This window comes from Cyprinus carpio, chromosome A11 (genome assembly GCF_018340385.1).
Source record: "Cyprinus carpio isolate SPL01 chromosome A11, ASM1834038v1, whole genome shotgun sequence".
NCBI classification, from domain to species: domain Eukaryota; kingdom Metazoa; phylum Chordata; class Actinopteri; order Cypriniformes; family Cyprinidae; genus Cyprinus; species Cyprinus carpio.
In genome coordinates, this window is record NC_056582.1 from 22,836,383 (window position 1) to 22,852,294 (window position 15,912).

A 15,912-nucleotide genomic window follows, 5' to 3' on the forward strand; every position below is an offset into this window, starting at 1 on the left:
TTTCAGTGGTAGAACAGAGTGGTATGATACACTAGATGAGGATATCTCTGTGTAGTGAAGTGAATTGTGATGAAGACGATGTTGAAGGTGGAGTAGAATCTGTTGTGGATGTTGTTGTTCCCATTGAACCACTTTCATTTAGATGATTCTATTGTGGTTGTGACAGGAGATATTGAGTGGGATGGTGTCTGGTTGAGGTATATTGAGTGGATTGTCTGCTTTGTTGTTTGTTCTACACTAGATGAGGATATCTCTGTTGTAGATGAAGTGAATTCTGATGTTGTCTTTCCTTCTGTTGTAGACGATGGTAAAGATGGAGTAGAATCTGTTTTGGATGTTGTTGTTCCCAGTGTTGAACCATTTTCACTTGTAGATGATTCTATTGTGGTTGTGCTCACAGGAGATACAGCTGTTGTAAATGTTGATGGAGCTGTTGTTGTAGATTCTATTTCAGTGGTAGAACTATATTGAGTGGATGGTGTCTGCTGATTTGTTGTTTGTTCTACACTAGATGAGGATATCTCTGTTGTAGATGAAGTGAATTCTGATGTTGTCTGTCCTTCTCTTGTAGACGATGGTGAATATGCAGTATTATCTGTTGGAAATGATGTTGTTCCCAGTGTTGAACCACTTTCACTTGTAGATGATTCTATTGTGGTTGTGCTCACAGGAGATACAGCTGTTGTAAATGTTGATGGAACTGTTGGTGTAGATTCGATATCAGTGGTAGAAGTATATTGAGTGGATGGTGTTTGCTGGTTTGTTGTTTGTTCTACACTAGATGATGTTATCTCTGTTGTAGATGAAGAAAATTCTGATGATGTGTGTCCTTCTGTTGTAGACGATGGTGAAGATGGAGTAGAATCTGTTGTGGATGTTGTGGTTCCCAGTGTTGAACCACTTTCACTTGTAGATGATTCTATTGTGGTTGAGCTCACATGAGATACAGCTGTTGTAAATGTTGATGGAGCTGTTGTTGTAGATTCTATTTCAGTGGTTGACGCATATTGAGTGGATGGTGTCTGATGATTTGTTGTTTGTTCTAAACTAGATGATGATATCTCTGTTGTAGATGAAGTGAATTCTGATGATGTCTGTCCTTCTGTTGTAGACAATGGTAAAGATGCAGTAGATTCTGTTGGAAATGATGTTGTTCCCAGTGTTGAACCACTTTCACTTGTAGATGATTCTATTGTGGTTGGGCTCACAGGAGATACAGCTGTTGTAAATGTTGATGGAGCGGTTGTTGTAGATTCTATATCAGTGGTAGAAGTATATTGAGTGGATGGTGTCTGCTGGTTTGTTGTTTGTTCTACACTAGATGAGGATATCTCTGTTGTAGATGACGTGAATTCTGATGTTGTCTGTCCTTCTGTTGTAGATGATGGTAAAGATGTAGTAGAATCTGTTGGAAATGATGTTGTTCCCAGTGTTGAACCACTTTCACTTGTAGATGATTCTGTTGTGGTTGACCTCAGAGCGGACACAGCTGTTGTAAGTGTTGATGGAGCTGTTGTTGTAGATTCTATTTCAGTGGTAGAACTATAAATAGTTCATGAATACTACTGATAAAGTGGAAATCACTACACTAGATGAGGATATCTCTGTTGTAGATGAAGTGAATTCTGTAGTTATCTGTGCTTCTGTTGTAGACGATGGTGAAGATGTAGTAGAATCTGTTGGAAATGATGTTGTTCCCAGTGTTGAACCACTTTCACTTGTAGATGTTTCTATTGTGGTTGTGCTCAGGGGGGACACAGCTGTTGTAAATGTTGATGGAGCTGTTGTAGATTCTATATCAGTGATAGAAGTATATTGAGTGGTTGGTGTCTGCTGGTTTGTTGTTTGTTCTACACTAGATGAGGATATCTCTGTTGTAGATGAAGTGAATTCTGATGATGTCTGTCCTTCTGTTGTAGACGATGGTGAAGATGGAGTAGAATCTGTTGTTGATGTTGTTGTTCCCACAGTTGAACCACTTTCACTTGTAGATGATTCTATTGTGGTTTTGCTCACAGGAGATACAGCTGTTGTAAATGTTGATGGAGCTGTTGGTGTAGATTCTATTTCAGAGGTAGAACTATATTGAGTGGATGGTGTCTGATGATTTGTTGTTTGTTCTAAACTAGATGATGATATCTCTGTTGTAGATGAAGTGAATTCTGATGATGTCTGTCCTTCTGTTGTAGACGATGGTGAAAGATGGAGTAGAATCTGTTGTGGATGTTGTTGTTCCCAGTGTTGAACCACTTTCACTTGTAGATGATTCTGTTGTGGTTGTGCTCAGAGGGGACAGAGCTGTTGTAAGTGTTGATGGAGCTGTTGGTGTAGATTCTATTTCAGTGGTAGAAGGATATTGAGTGGATGGTGTCTGCTGGTTTGTTGTTTGTTCTATACTAGATGATGATATCTCTGTTGTAGATGAAGTGAATTCTGATGATGTCTGTCCTTCTGTTGTAGACGATGGCGAAGATGGAGTAGAATCTGTTGTGGATGTTGTTGTTCCCAGTGTTGAACCACTTTCACTTGTAGATAATTCTATTGTGGTTGGGCTCACAGGAGATACAGCTGTTGTAAATGTTGATGGAGTTGTTGTTGTAGATTCAATTTCAGTGGTTGAGGTATATTTAGTGGATGGTGTCTGCTGGTTTGTTGTTTGATCTACACTAGATGATAAAATCTCTGTTGTAGATGAAGTGAATTCTGAGGATGTTTGTCCTTCTGTTGTAGACGATGCTGAAGATGGAGTAGAATCTGTTGTGGATGTTATTGTTCCCACAGTTGAACCACTTTCACGTGTAGATGATTCTGTTGTGGTTGTGCTCAGAGCAGACACAGCTGTTGTAAGTGTTGATGGAGCTGTTGTTGTAGATTCGATATCAGTGGTAGAAGTATATTGAGTGGATGGTGTTTGCTGGTTTGTTGTTTGTTCTACACTAGATGAGGATATCTCTGTTGTAGATGAAGTGAATTCTGATGTTGTCTGTGCTTCTGTTGTAGACGATGGTAAAGATGCAGTAGAATCTGTTTTGGATGTTGTTGTTCCCAGTGTTGAACCACTTTCACTTGTAGATGATTCTATTGTGGTTGTGCTCACAGGAGATACAGCTGTTGTAAATGTTGATGGAGCGGTTGTTGTAGATTCTATATCAGTGGTAGAAGGATATTGAGTGGATGGGGTCTGCTGGTTTGTTGTTTGTTCTACACTAGATGAGGATATCTCTGTTGTAGATGAAGTGAATTCTGATGTTGTCTGTCCTTCTATGTTGTAGACGATGGTGAAGATGGAGTAGAATCTGTTGGAAATGATGTTGTTCCCAGTGTTGAACCACTTTCACTTGGAGATGATTCTATTGTGGTTGTGCTCACAGGAGATACAGCTGTTGTAAGTGTTGATGGAGCTGTTGTAGATTCTATATAAATGGTAGAAGTATATTGAGTGGTTGGTGTCTGCTGGTTTGTTGTTTGTTCTACACTAGATGAGGATATCTCTGTTGTAGATGAAGTGAATTCTGATGATGTCTGTCCTTCTGTTGTAGACGATGGTGAAGATGGAGTAGAATCTTTTGTGGATGTTGTTGTTCCCAGTGTTGAACCACTTTCACTTGTAGATGAGTCTATTGTGGTTGAGCTCACAGGAGATACAGCTGTTGTAAATGTTGATGGAGCTGTTGGTGTAGATTCTATTTCAGAGGTAGAACTATATTGAGTGGATGGTGTCTGCTGATTTGTTGTTTGATCTACACTAGATGATAAAATCTCTGTTGTAGATGAAGTGAATTCTGATGTTGTCTGTCCTTCTGTTGTAGACGATGGTAAAGATGGAGTAGAATCTGTTGTGGATGTTGTTGTTCCCAGTGTTGAACCACTTTCACTTGTAGATGATTCTATTGTGGTTGAGCTCACAGGAGATACAGCTGTTGTAAGTGTTGATGGAGCTGTTCTTGTAGATTCTATATCAGTGGTAGAAGGATATTGAGTGGATGGTGTCTGCTTCTTTGTTGTTTGATCTACACTAGATGATAAAATCTCTGTTGTAGATGAAGTGAATTCTGATGTTGTCTGTCCTTCTGTTGTAGACGATGGTAAAGATGGAGTAGAATCTGTTGTGGATGTTGTTGTTCCTAGTGTTGAACCACTTTCACTTGTAGATGAGTCTATTGTGGTTGAGCTCACAGGAGATACAGCTGTTGTAAATGTTGATGGAGCTGTTGTTCTAGATTCTATTTCAGTGCTTGACGTATATTGAGTGGATGGTGTCTGCTGGTTTGTTGTTTGATCTACACTAGATGATAAAATCTCTGTTGTAGATGAAGTGAATTCTGATGTTGTCTGTCCTTCTGTTGTAGACGATGGTAAAGATGCAGTAGAATCTGTTGGAAATGATGTTGTTCCCAGTGTTGAACCACTTTCACTTGTAGATGATTCTATTGTGGTTGTGCTCACAGGAGATACAGCTGTTGTAAGTGTTGATGGAGCTGTTGTTGTAGATTCGATATCAGTGGTAGAAGGATATTGAGTGGATGGTGTCTGCTGGTTTGTTGTTTGTTCTACACTAGATGAGGATATCTCTTTTGTAGATGAGGTGAACTCTGTTGTTATCTGTGCTTCTGTTGTAGACGATGGTGAATATGCAGTATTATCTGTTGGAAATGATGTTGTTCCCAGTGTTGAACCACTTTCAATTGTAGATGATTCTATTGTGGCTGTGCTCACAGGAAATACAGCTGTTGTAAGTGTTGATGGAGCTGTTGTTGTAGATTCTATATAATTGGTAGAAGTATATTGAGTGGTTGGTGTCTGCTGGTTTGTTGTTTGTTCTACACTAGATGAGTATATCTCTGTTGTAGATGAAGTGAATTCTGATGATGTCTGTCCTTCTGTTGTAGACGATGGTGAAGATGGAGTAGAATCTGTTGTGGATGTTGTTGTTCCCAGTGTTGAACCACTTTCACTTGTAGATGATTCTATTGTGGTTTTGCTCACAGGAGATACAGCTGTTGTAATTGTTGATGGAGCTGTTGTTGTAGATTCTATTTCAGTGGTTGACGTATATTGAGTGGATGGTGTCTGCTGGTTTGTTGTTTGATCTACACTAGATGATAAAATCTCTGTTGTAGATGAAGTGAATTCTGATGTTGTCTGTCCTTCTGTTGTAGACGATGGTAAAGATGGAGTAGAATCTGTTGTGGATGTTGTTGTTCCCAATGTTGAACCACTTTCACGTGTAGATGATTCTATTGTGGTTGAGCTCAGAGCGGACACAGCTGTTTTAAGTTTTTACTAAACTATATTTGTAGATTCTTTTTCAGTGGTAGAAGTATATTGAGTGGTATGTGTCTGCTGTCTTGTTGTTTGTTCTACACTAGATGAGGATATCTCTGTTGTAGATGAAGTGAATTCTGATGATGTCTGTCCTTCTGTTGTAGACGTTGATGAAGATGGAGTAGAATCTGTTGGAAATGATGTTGTTCCTAGTGTTGAACCACTTTCACTTGTAGATGATTCTATTGTGGTTTTGCTCACAGGAGATACAGCTGTTGTAATTGTTGATGGAGCTGTTGGTGTAGATTCTATTTCAGCGGTAGACGTATATTGAGTGGATGGTGTCTGCTGGTTTGTTGTTTGTTCTAAACTAGATGATGATATCTCTGTTGTAGATGAAGTGAATTCTGATGTTGTCTTTCCTTCTGTTGTAGACGATGGTGAAGATGGAGTAGAATCTTTTGTGGATGTTGTTGTTCCCAGTGTTGAACCACTTTCACTTGTAGATGATTCTATTGTGGTTGAGCTCACAGGAGATACAGCTGTTGTAATTGTTGATGGAGCTGTTGTTGTAGATTCTATTTCAGTGGTTGACATATATTGAGTCGATGGTGTCTGCTGGTTTGTTGTTTGATCTACACTAGATGATAAAATCTCTGTTGTAGATGAAGTGAATTCTGATGTTGTCTGTCCTTCTGTTGTAGACGATTGTAAAGATGGAGTAGAATCTGTTGTGGATGTTGTTGTTCCCACTGTTGAACCACTTTCACTTGTAGATGATTCTATTGTGGTTGTGCTCACAGAAGATACAGCTGTTGTAAATGTTGATGGAACTGTTGGTGTAGATTCTATTTCAGTGGTTGAGATATATTGAGTGGATGGTGTCTGCTGGCTTGTTGTTTGTTCTACACTAGATGAGGATATCTCTGTTGTAGATGAAGTGAATTCTGATGATGTCTGTCCTTCTGTTGTAGACGATGGTGAAGATGGAGTAGAATCTTTTGTGGATGTTGTTGTTCCCAGTGTTGAACCACTTTCACTTGTAGATGATTCTATTGTGGTTGAGCTCACAGGAGATACAGCTGTTGTAAATGTTGATGGAGTTGTTTTTGTAGATTCTATTTCAGTGGTTGAGGTATATTGAGTGGATGGTGTCTGCTGGTTTGTTGTTTGATCTACACTAGATGATAAAATCTCTGTTGTAGATGAAGTGAATTCTGATGTTGTCTGTTCTTCTGTTGTAGACGATGGTAAAGATGGAGTAGAATCTTTTGTGGATGTTGTTGTTCCCAGTGTTGAACCACTTTCACTTGTAGATGATTCTGTTGTGGTTGTGCTCAGAGGGGACACAGCTGTTGTAAGTGTTGATGGAGCTGTTCTTGTAGATTCTATATCAGTGGTAGAAGGATATTGAGTGGATGGTGTCTGCTGGTTTGTTGTTTGTTCTACACTAGATGAGGATATCTCTGTTGTAGATGAAGTGAATTCTGATGTTGACTTTCCTTCTATCGTAGACAGTGGTGAATATTCAGTATTATCTGTTGGAAATGATGTTGTTCCCAGTGTTGAACCACTTTCACTTGTAGATGATTCTGTTGTGGTTGTGCTCACATGAGATACAGCTGTTGTAAGTGTTGATGGAGCTGTTGTTGTAGATTCGATATCATTGGTAGAAGTATATTGATTGGTTGGTGTCTGCTGGTTTGTTGTTTGTTCTACACTAGATGAGGATATCTCTGTTGTAGATGAAGTGAATTCTGATGTTGTCTTTCCTTCTGTTGTAGACGATGGTGAAGATGGAGTAGAATCTGTTGTGGATGTTGTTGTTCCCACTGTTGAACCACTTTCACTTGTAGATGATTCTATTGTGGTTGAGCTCACAGGAGATACAGCTGTTGTAAATGTTGATGGAGCTGTTGGTGTACATTCTATTTCAGTGGTTGAGGTATATTGAGTGGATGTTGTCTGATGATTTGTTGTTTGTTCTAAACTAGATGATGATATCTCTGTTGTAGATGAAGTGAATTCTGATGATGTCTGTCCTTCTGTTGTAGACGATGGTGAAGATGGAGTAGAATCTGTTGTGGATGTTGTTGTTCCCAGTGTTGAACCACTTTCACTTGTAGATGATTCTATTGTGGTTGAGCTCACAGGAGATACAGCTGTTGTAATTGTTGATGGAGCTGTTGGTGTAGATTCTATTTCAGTGGTAGAACTATATTGAGTGGATGGTGTCTGCTGATTTGTTGTTTGTTCTACACTAGATGAGGATATCTCTGTTGTAGATGAAGTGAATTCTGATGATGTCTGTCCTTCTGTTGTAGACGATGGTGAAGATGGAGTAGAATCTGTTGGAAATGATGTTGTTTGTTCCCAGTGTTGAAACCACTTTCACTTGTAGATGATTCTACTGAGGTTGAGCTCACAGGAGATACAGCTGTTGTAAATGTTGATGGAGCTGTTGGTGTAGATTCTATTTCAGTAGTAGAACTATATTGAGTGGATGGTGTCTGCTGGTTTGTTGTTTGTTCTACACTAGATGAGGATATCTCTGTTGTAGATGAAGTGAATTCTGTTGTTATCTGTGCTTCTGTTGTAGACGATGGTGAAGATGGAGTAGAATCTGTTGGAAATGATGTTGTTCCCAGTGTTGAACCACTTTCACTTATAAATGATTCTATTGTTGTTGAGCTCACAGGAGATACAGCTGTTGTAAATGTTGATGGAGCTGTTGGTGTAGATTCTATTTCAGTGGTTGAAGTATATTGAGTGGATTGTCTCTGCTGGTTTGTTTTATTCTATACCATAATAAATAATTATATTTGTCAAATAGAACTCTTAAATTATTAACAGATTTGTCCAAATTTAACAAATTTATATTCTAGAGCTTTATCAGTATGTATATTTGTCACATACCACTCTTTGTGTATTTATAGCATGGGTGCTATGAATACATCCTCAGTCTTTGTGTACTAGTTTGACAGCATCCTACTTGATTAAATTACAAATTGACTGCTGTTATGTCAAAGATTTTTTTAGCCAATTTGTAAGTCAGAGACATGGGAGAATTGATTAAAATTGTGAAGTGCTGGAATATGTGAATAATATACAGTACAGGTCAAAAGTTTGGAAACATTACTATTTTTAATGTTTTTGAAAGAAGTTTCTTCTGCTCATCAAGCCTGCATTTATTTGATCAAAAAATACAGGAAAAAAATGTAATATTGTGATATATTATTACAATTTAAAATAATTGTTTTTAAATTTATTATACTTTAAATTATCATTTATTTCTGTGATGCAAAGCTGAATTTTTAGGATCATTATCACATGATCCTTTAGAAATCATTCTAATATGATGATTCATTATCAAAGTTGGAAACAGTTCTGCTGCTTAATATTTTTTCAGAACATGTGATACTTTTTTAGGATACTTTGATGAATAAAAAGTACAAAAAAAAAAAAAAAAAGAAGCTATGTTTTTAAAATATAAATATTTTGTAATAACAATATACACTACTGGTCATTAATTTGTGGTCAGTAATTTTTTTTTCTTTCTTTTTTTTTAATAAAATCAATACTCTTATTCAGCAAGGATGTGTTAAATTGATAAAAAGTGATAGTAAAGAAAATATATTATTAGAATATATATTATTAGAATTTTTTTTTTATTTTGAATAAATGCAGTTCTTTTTAACCTTTTATTCATCAAATATATTAGACAGCAGAACTGTTTCCAACACTCATAATAAATCAGAATATTAGAATGATGTCTAAATGATCATGTGATAGACTGGATGTTACATGTGACACTGAAGGCTAGAGTAATGATGCTGAAAATTCAGCTTTGCATCACAGGAATAAATTATTTTTTTAAGTATATTCAAATAGAAAAAGATTATTTTAAGTTGTAATAATATTTCACAATATTACTGTTTTTTCTGTATTTTTGATCAAATAAATGCAGGCTTAATGAGCAGAATAAACTTCTTTCAAAAACATTAAAAATAGTAATGTTTCCAAACTTTTGACCTGTACTGTATATTTTTTCTTTTTACATATCCTATATACATATTTAATACAAATTCACAATGTAATTAATTATGTTCTTTTATATATAATTCTGTATTTTAGTCAACAGAATGTGAAGATGCAATCACATTTTTTACTGCATTTATTTAACAGTGTCTTTCTATCTATCTTTTTTCACCTGTTATTCAAATTCTTTAACAAAATGCCAACATATTTTTATTTTTTTTTTATTTTTTATTTTTTTAATAAATCAATTTAGTTTAAAACTAAATAATAAAAGGCTTTTGAATCTTACCTGAATTTACTCCAAGTCCCATGACTATGAAAAATACCAGCAGGATTGATGCAATAAAGCATTTTTTTTTCCAGAAATACATGTTGAGATTGTTCCCGTGAGATGGTTGTTCGTTTAAAATTATTAAAATTTATCTTCTGAAGTTTTCTCTCTCTCTAACAGAAGTTGTATCAAAATAGTCAGCCAAATGCACCTGCCATCAGTGTTTCTCCTCTGTTAAATTTCAACATCAACCTGATGAAGACGATGTGTGTGTGTTCCCTGCAAACAATAAATGTCATCAGGTATAGGCACTTTTGCGTAAAAAAAAAAAAAAAGTAAGTTCACACCTTGAGTAAACCACAGTGATTGGGAGTGTATGTAGTTTTGAAATGCCTGAACAGTTATATGACCTTCACCTGTTACACCCTTTCCAAGAAATTCTCAGTACGAATGCAATAAATCCAAGAGAAGAAAAGAAACTTTCTCCTTCGTTTGTGTAAAACAGATATCAGGTAAAATTATGTGTACATACAATAAAATATCAGTTTCAAGTGGCTATTCAAGTTCCTGCATTGCAATTTGATTTAAAACACTCTTTGTGTTATCTAACATCTAACATTTTGTCAGTCATGATAAATCCTTTAAGAATGAGAATAATACCTAATAATGCTTACCTAAAGATTACCTGAAAGTTCTCAGATCCAACTCAGTTGTTTTCCAAAACTAAACAGGCAGGAGATGAAGCGCATTGGAAGCTGTGTTTCGAGTTGATGCCTTTCTTATATTCTTCAAATTTTGTTATAGCCTAATAAGTGACGTAGTGGAAAACAATGGTTTCACACTATAATGTTACATTCTTCATAAACTCTTCGGTTTAACAGTTAAACTAGGTCCTGCTAGAGAAACAGAAGCTAGTTTGCACCAGTCTTAATACAAGAAATAAACAAACGTCGCTATGAGGTTGCTAGGCTGTGCATAAATATGGCTTGGGTCACTTTTTTTATCGTCTGCCAAAAAATGAGTCATAAATCAATTTGCTTAGTGAATTAATGGCACACCTTTTGTCAACAAGCCGCATGATTTGAGAGATCAATCATGCCTGTCACACAAACAATGCAGGACAAGTTATGCTCTGAAATTTAATACTCAAGGTTAGCAACATTGGTTTCATTTGTTCATGTGACATTCTATAAATAGCGACTTTGTGTTAATCAATATTATATGGCAACCACATGAAAACAATGACTCTACAGTAGGTGCAGAATATGTTCTTGACCTTAGGTCATGTCTTCCACACCTGTTTGCTATCTCAGAAACATTTTTGAGTCATAGAGAAAATCTTTAGTCATATGTTTTACATAAAACCAAAGGGCACTTCCATGAAAATGTCAAGCATAGCATGGAGGAGAAAAAAAAAAAAAAAAACTTTCGAGCTGCACAGCAGTAGAGTGATATAGTTTATTTATTTATTTATTTTTTTAAAGGAAATTACCACAGAGATTGAATTCACCACACACAAAGTGTCTCTTTTTATTTCAGTTAATTTTATCATTAGGCATTTTCAAGAAAGACATTATGTCTAATCTTGTTTGCTGGTTTTAACTGGAGCCACTAGTGTTTAGCTGAGCAGCAGACTAGTCTAAAACTATCTTGAGAGTTTTTCTTTCTTTCTTTCTTTTTTTCTTTCTAGCACACACTACCTTTTTCATTATTCCAGTAATTGCTTTAAAACTAAACTGGCCAGAGCGAGACCCAGACCTGAACACCTTTTGGATGGATTGAAACAGCGTGACTGACTGATGTTTTTGTTTAGATTTTGGCATTAAACTAATTTTTGTTTCATGGAACTCTCTAAACTCAGCAAAAAAAAAAAAAAAAAAAAATGGACCATTAAAAATGCACCATAACCCTGTTTGTAATACATCATCTTTTGTAGCAGGCTTTTATGAGGCATCATAAAAATGTTCTGTACAGATCTGCAGTTCTGTTACACATCGTGTTGTGTGAATGCACAGCACAATCCTGAAAGTGTGTAGCAGCTCGTTTTTGACACATCCACTAAACACACACTACACTTACATTAGGTGGTTTTGTAGTCATATACCAAGCCTTTTCACAATTTCAAGTTTAGTTTGATTAGTCGTGAGACTTGGATTTTATGTTTTAGTGGTCAAAGCCTGCAGGTTTTAAAGAATTCTATACGTAGTATGTTTTCAATAATCATCATCTTGTCTTGTTTTACTTATTAAAGGGCTAGTTCACCCAAAAAATACAATTCTGTCATCATTTAATCACCATCAAGTTGTTCCAAACCTGTATGAATTTAATTACTCTGGCTGAACAAGATATTTTGAAGAATGAAACTGTTGATGGTCCCCATTGACTTCCGTAGTGTTTTATTTATTTATTTATTTATTTCAAACTATGGAAGTCAACGGGGACTGTTTGGTTACAAACATTCTTCAAAATATCTTCTTTATTTTTCCATGGAAGAAAAATTTTTTACAGGTTTGGAACAACTTGAGTATGAGTAAATGATGGCAGAATTTGTATTTTTGTGTGAACTAGCCCTTTAATATTTAGATTAAAAAAAAGTTTTGCTTTTTAATCTTTCTACATTATGTGGCTGTTACCGTTTCTAGAGATTGTCTTACTTTAGGGAGATGAGAGGGTCTGTATTACTTACTATTGGAGAAAGCCTAACAGTCAACTTTGTGTAAAACATATTGAAGATTAGCTGATAGGCTGTCGATTCATTAAATGATAAGCTCTTTCCTCTGTAAAGCTGTTTCTGTAGTGAAGCCTCTCCTCCTTTGATGTCCATTAAAAAGAAAACGGCCTCTGTACTCCTTTTCCATGTACTGCAAAAGTGGAAGCGTTAAAGGATTAGTTCATTTTCAAATTAAAATTTCCTGATAATTTACTCACCCCCATGTCATCCAAGATGTTTACATCTTTATTTCTTCAGTCGTTTTTGATGAAAACATTCCAGGATTATTCTCCTTATAGTGGACTTCAACAGCTACCAAACGGTTGAAGGTCAAAATTACAGTTTCAGTGCAGCTTCAAAAGGCTCTACATGACACCAGACGAGGAATAAGGATTTTATCTAGAGAAACGATCGGTCATTTTCAAAAAAAAATTGTAAACATCTGCTTTAAAAACAGAAATGCTCACCTTGCATTGCTCTGTGACTTCACGTAATATGTAATTACATTGAAAAGGTTGCAAAGACTAAGTCAAACGCCGTTTACAAAAAATGTGAAAACATGTCATTGAACATACAACAACTTTTGAACGGTCCTCCTTCTCCACATTTGTAAACACTGACTGAGTCGGTACTTCTGCCTATGTCAAGCGTCACCTTTTCAACATAATTACGTATTACGTGAAGTTGTGGATGCGCATCGCAGAGCAGTGCAAGGCGAGCATTTCTGTTTATAAAGCATATGCAAGGTTTTTTTTTCTTAGAAAATGACTGATCGTTTCGCTAGATAAGATCCTTATTCCTCATTTGGTATCATGTGGAGCCCTTTGGAGCTGCACTGAAACTAATTTTGACCTTCAACCATTTGGTAGCCATTGAAGTCAACTATAAGGAGAATAATCCTGGAATGTTTTCATCAAAAACCTTAATTTCTTTTGACTTAAGAAAGAAAGACGTAAACATCTTGGTGATGCATGAGTACATGAGTGATGCATTTAAAAACAGAGTTTTAAATTATTCTCTGAGCTCTATCTCCAGTTTATCATTACATATACAAAGGGTTTGATACACTAGTATTTATTACTTTTTAGCTGATTTTACATGTGAAGTCAAGCTTTGCATATATCTTCCAATAATTCTAAGGCGAAAAAATTATTTTGATCCTATTTTGAAGCAGTGTGATTTTATTCATTTGTAGCTTGCATCTGTGTTTCTGATAAATTGAGAAATAAATCTTTAGTAAGCCAAATGAAGGAAAAAAAAAAAGGTTTGGTTGACAGATAAATCTGATTCATGTTTCCTCATTCCATGTGGACGTGTTACTATGGGCTTTATTTTAATAAACCAAGCAATTTTTAATAGTGCTTTTAGTTGAACACTGTAAAATTGTCAACACTAATATTAATTATTTATCAAAATTGCAAATAAAACATTGGAGTATGTTTTACAAGAAAATACTATTTTAATGTTTCTACTTCAAAATTTCATTTTAAATTCAATTAATCACTTTCAAATTATTTGTAAAAATTTTTCAAACACACTAGCAGTTTTTTAATGAAAACTGCAAATTGTTAATCCGTTTAAAGTAAATCTTCCCCAAATCTTTTTCTTGAAATATTTAATCCATGAACCTCCAGACTTGTGCCCTCTTAACGGCTACATCAATAAATTCAAAGAAAAGTTTCTTGAGAATTGCTACAGAACAGTGATTCATTTTTGTAATTGGACACTGTATAACACAGCCCATCCATAAAACCTTCAGACACACCATTGATACATTTAATTAAGCTATTCATAACTTTTACAACCCTCATAAAAGATTTTAAAAATGTTTGTATACCAGACTCACTACATTTATATCGAAACTTCATAGTCTGAACAGCGTGTTCTAAGCCATTCACATATTTAAAGTTGTTTAAAAGAATATAGCAAAAATCCAAAAATTATCAATCAAAAGAATGTGAGTGACTACTTCAGATAATTTATTTCATTTGCATAGCTCATATTTATTACCTGCGTATTTCATAAGGTGACCACAGAAAGAATTTGAACCCTCTGACAAATATTATGAAATAGCAGTACATGACTGCATACAGTTAGATGCATCAGTATTGCTTGCTGTAAAGGAGTTGCACAATTGTGTGTAAACTTTTATAGGTTCTGATCTATTGACCTGAAATGAAACAAGGAAGACTGTTCATTTAAACTCTCAGTGTAGGTTCCTCAGGCCAGATCATTTATTAATTTCTTTTGTTAGCTGATCATTGGTTCTCAGTGACAAATAGATCGAGATAAAGTGTGTTTACAACAGATTTAATGATTAAAGAATTCACTTTCAGTGTCTGCATACCCTCATTCATCCTTCAAACTGTGCTCTATTGTATTGGGTAATAAGGAAATTTAAATCAAGCAGTGTCTGAATGTCTGGAGTTTCAACCTGTGCTGAAGCGTATTGCCAAAACACTTTTATAATATATATTTTATTTAAAAACTCTCGGTGTAATAGAGAAGTACAATGCCACATTATCACTACTGAGATGCAAAGAAATCATAAACACTTTATTTTGCATTTACAGTGCCTCCTCCACTTGTTCTTGACTGTCTGCTTTAACTTCTTCTACCGAAGCTGCTTTCTGTCTTCGCTCTGCTTCTGTTATTGTCATTGGATGCAGTGGGAAAAATCCAGCCAATCCTACTCAGAGAAAACAAATCAAAATCAAAACATGAGGTACGTGGTGAACAGGTGACACTAAACATTTTATTATAGGAAATAATGAGTAAGAAATCTTTAGATTGATGCTCACCTAGAAGTTTGGCCACTGGTTTTGTCGTGTGGGCACCACATGCAATCCAGTACTTGATTCTTTCGTAATTGAAGGCGACAAGTTTTTCATTGTGTATGTTGGGGAGAGGGTCGTATGAGCCCAGCTGCTCAATATATTTACTGTCTCTCGCCCGTTTATTATAAGCAGCCACAATGCGGTAGAAGGGTCTATTGGTGGCACCTCCTAGTGCCAGCCTGATGACCACATGCCCACCATGATATTTCTTGAGCAGGAAAGATGCTGAGACAAAGACATAATGCATAAACATAATAGTTTCACACTGGCAATGTTTTATTTGTCAGACATGTAGCTTTAATTCAGAAACAGTAAGACTACTGGTCCTGGAGCCCATAACTGGAGTCTTCCTTATTTGAAACAATTAAACTTGATATGTTGAGTTGAATCTTGTATGTTAAATTAGGAAAGCATCATAAAATGACCAATACTTAATAAGAGTAAGAGCAATAAATAAGTGCATCAAGAATACTTACATAAATGGACCATGATTGACAGATTGTCTGTTGACGACAGAAGATAGCGAGTAGAAAATATTTTAGAAACGTCATATATAACCAAATTCTATATTAAAACAAGTCAGTTTTTATAAGAGCATGGAGTTGAGTTAGTTAGGCTATATTAAACACATTTCGCGTAAAAGAAATCCCCACAAACCTTACAAATCCGGTAACTTCATGTAGAAACGGCTGTAATATTGTTTAACATGACATTCGCAAGGGCGCCGACATCTTTTTCTATAGCACCGGAAGTGCGTTCAGCGATCCTACTATGGTGAAGGATTTGCTCAT

At 35.7% G+C, this 15,912-nt stretch overlaps 2 protein-coding genes and 1 pseudogene across 2 annotated transcripts; all 3 read right to left on the reverse strand.

Moving 5' to 3' along the window:
* Positions 1-1,542: 1,542 nt before the first annotated feature.
* LOC122146680 lies at positions 1,543-2,725 on the reverse strand (annotated as a pseudogene).
* On the reverse strand, positions 2,709-5,862 carry LOC122146681 (mucin-5AC-like). The gene is made up of 2 exons (XM_042766982.1): positions 5,766-5,862; positions 2,709-5,267 (listed from the first exon to the last, which is right to left on the reverse strand). Exons 1-2 carry the CDS (start codon positions 5,860-5,862, stop codon positions 3,262-3,264), a joined length of 2,103 nt encoding a protein of 700 aa, XP_042622916.1. The 3' UTR covers positions 2,709-3,261.
* An 8,615-nt stretch (positions 5,863-14,477) lies between these two features.
* On the reverse strand, positions 14,478-15,912 carry mrps16 (mitochondrial ribosomal protein S16). Its single transcript, XM_019112567.2, has 4 exons — positions 15,779-15,912; positions 15,598-15,624; positions 15,086-15,346; positions 14,478-14,973 (listed from the first exon to the last, which is right to left on the reverse strand). The coding sequence occupies exons 2-4, from the start codon at positions 15,608-15,610 to the stop codon at positions 14,852-14,854; spliced, it is 396 nt and encodes a 131-aa protein (XP_018968112.1). The 5' UTR covers positions 15,611-15,624; positions 15,779-15,912; the 3' UTR covers positions 14,478-14,851.

Bases quoted from the DNA above. Each gene is read 5' to 3' on its own strand.
- LOC122146681 (XM_042766982.1), bottom strand. From the start codon at position 5,862: ATGTCAACCACTGAAATAGAATCTACAACAACAGCTCCATCAACAATT. The intron at 5,268-5,765 runs GTGAAAGTGGTT...AACTTAAAACAG, and splicing joins CACAATAGAATCATCTACAA to CTGTGTCCGCTCTGAGCTCA.
- mrps16 (XM_019112567.2), bottom strand. The intron at 14,974-15,085 runs GTGAGCATCAAT...TTCTCTGAGTAG, and splicing joins ACCAGTGGCCAAACTTCTAG to GATTGGCTGGATTTTTCCCA.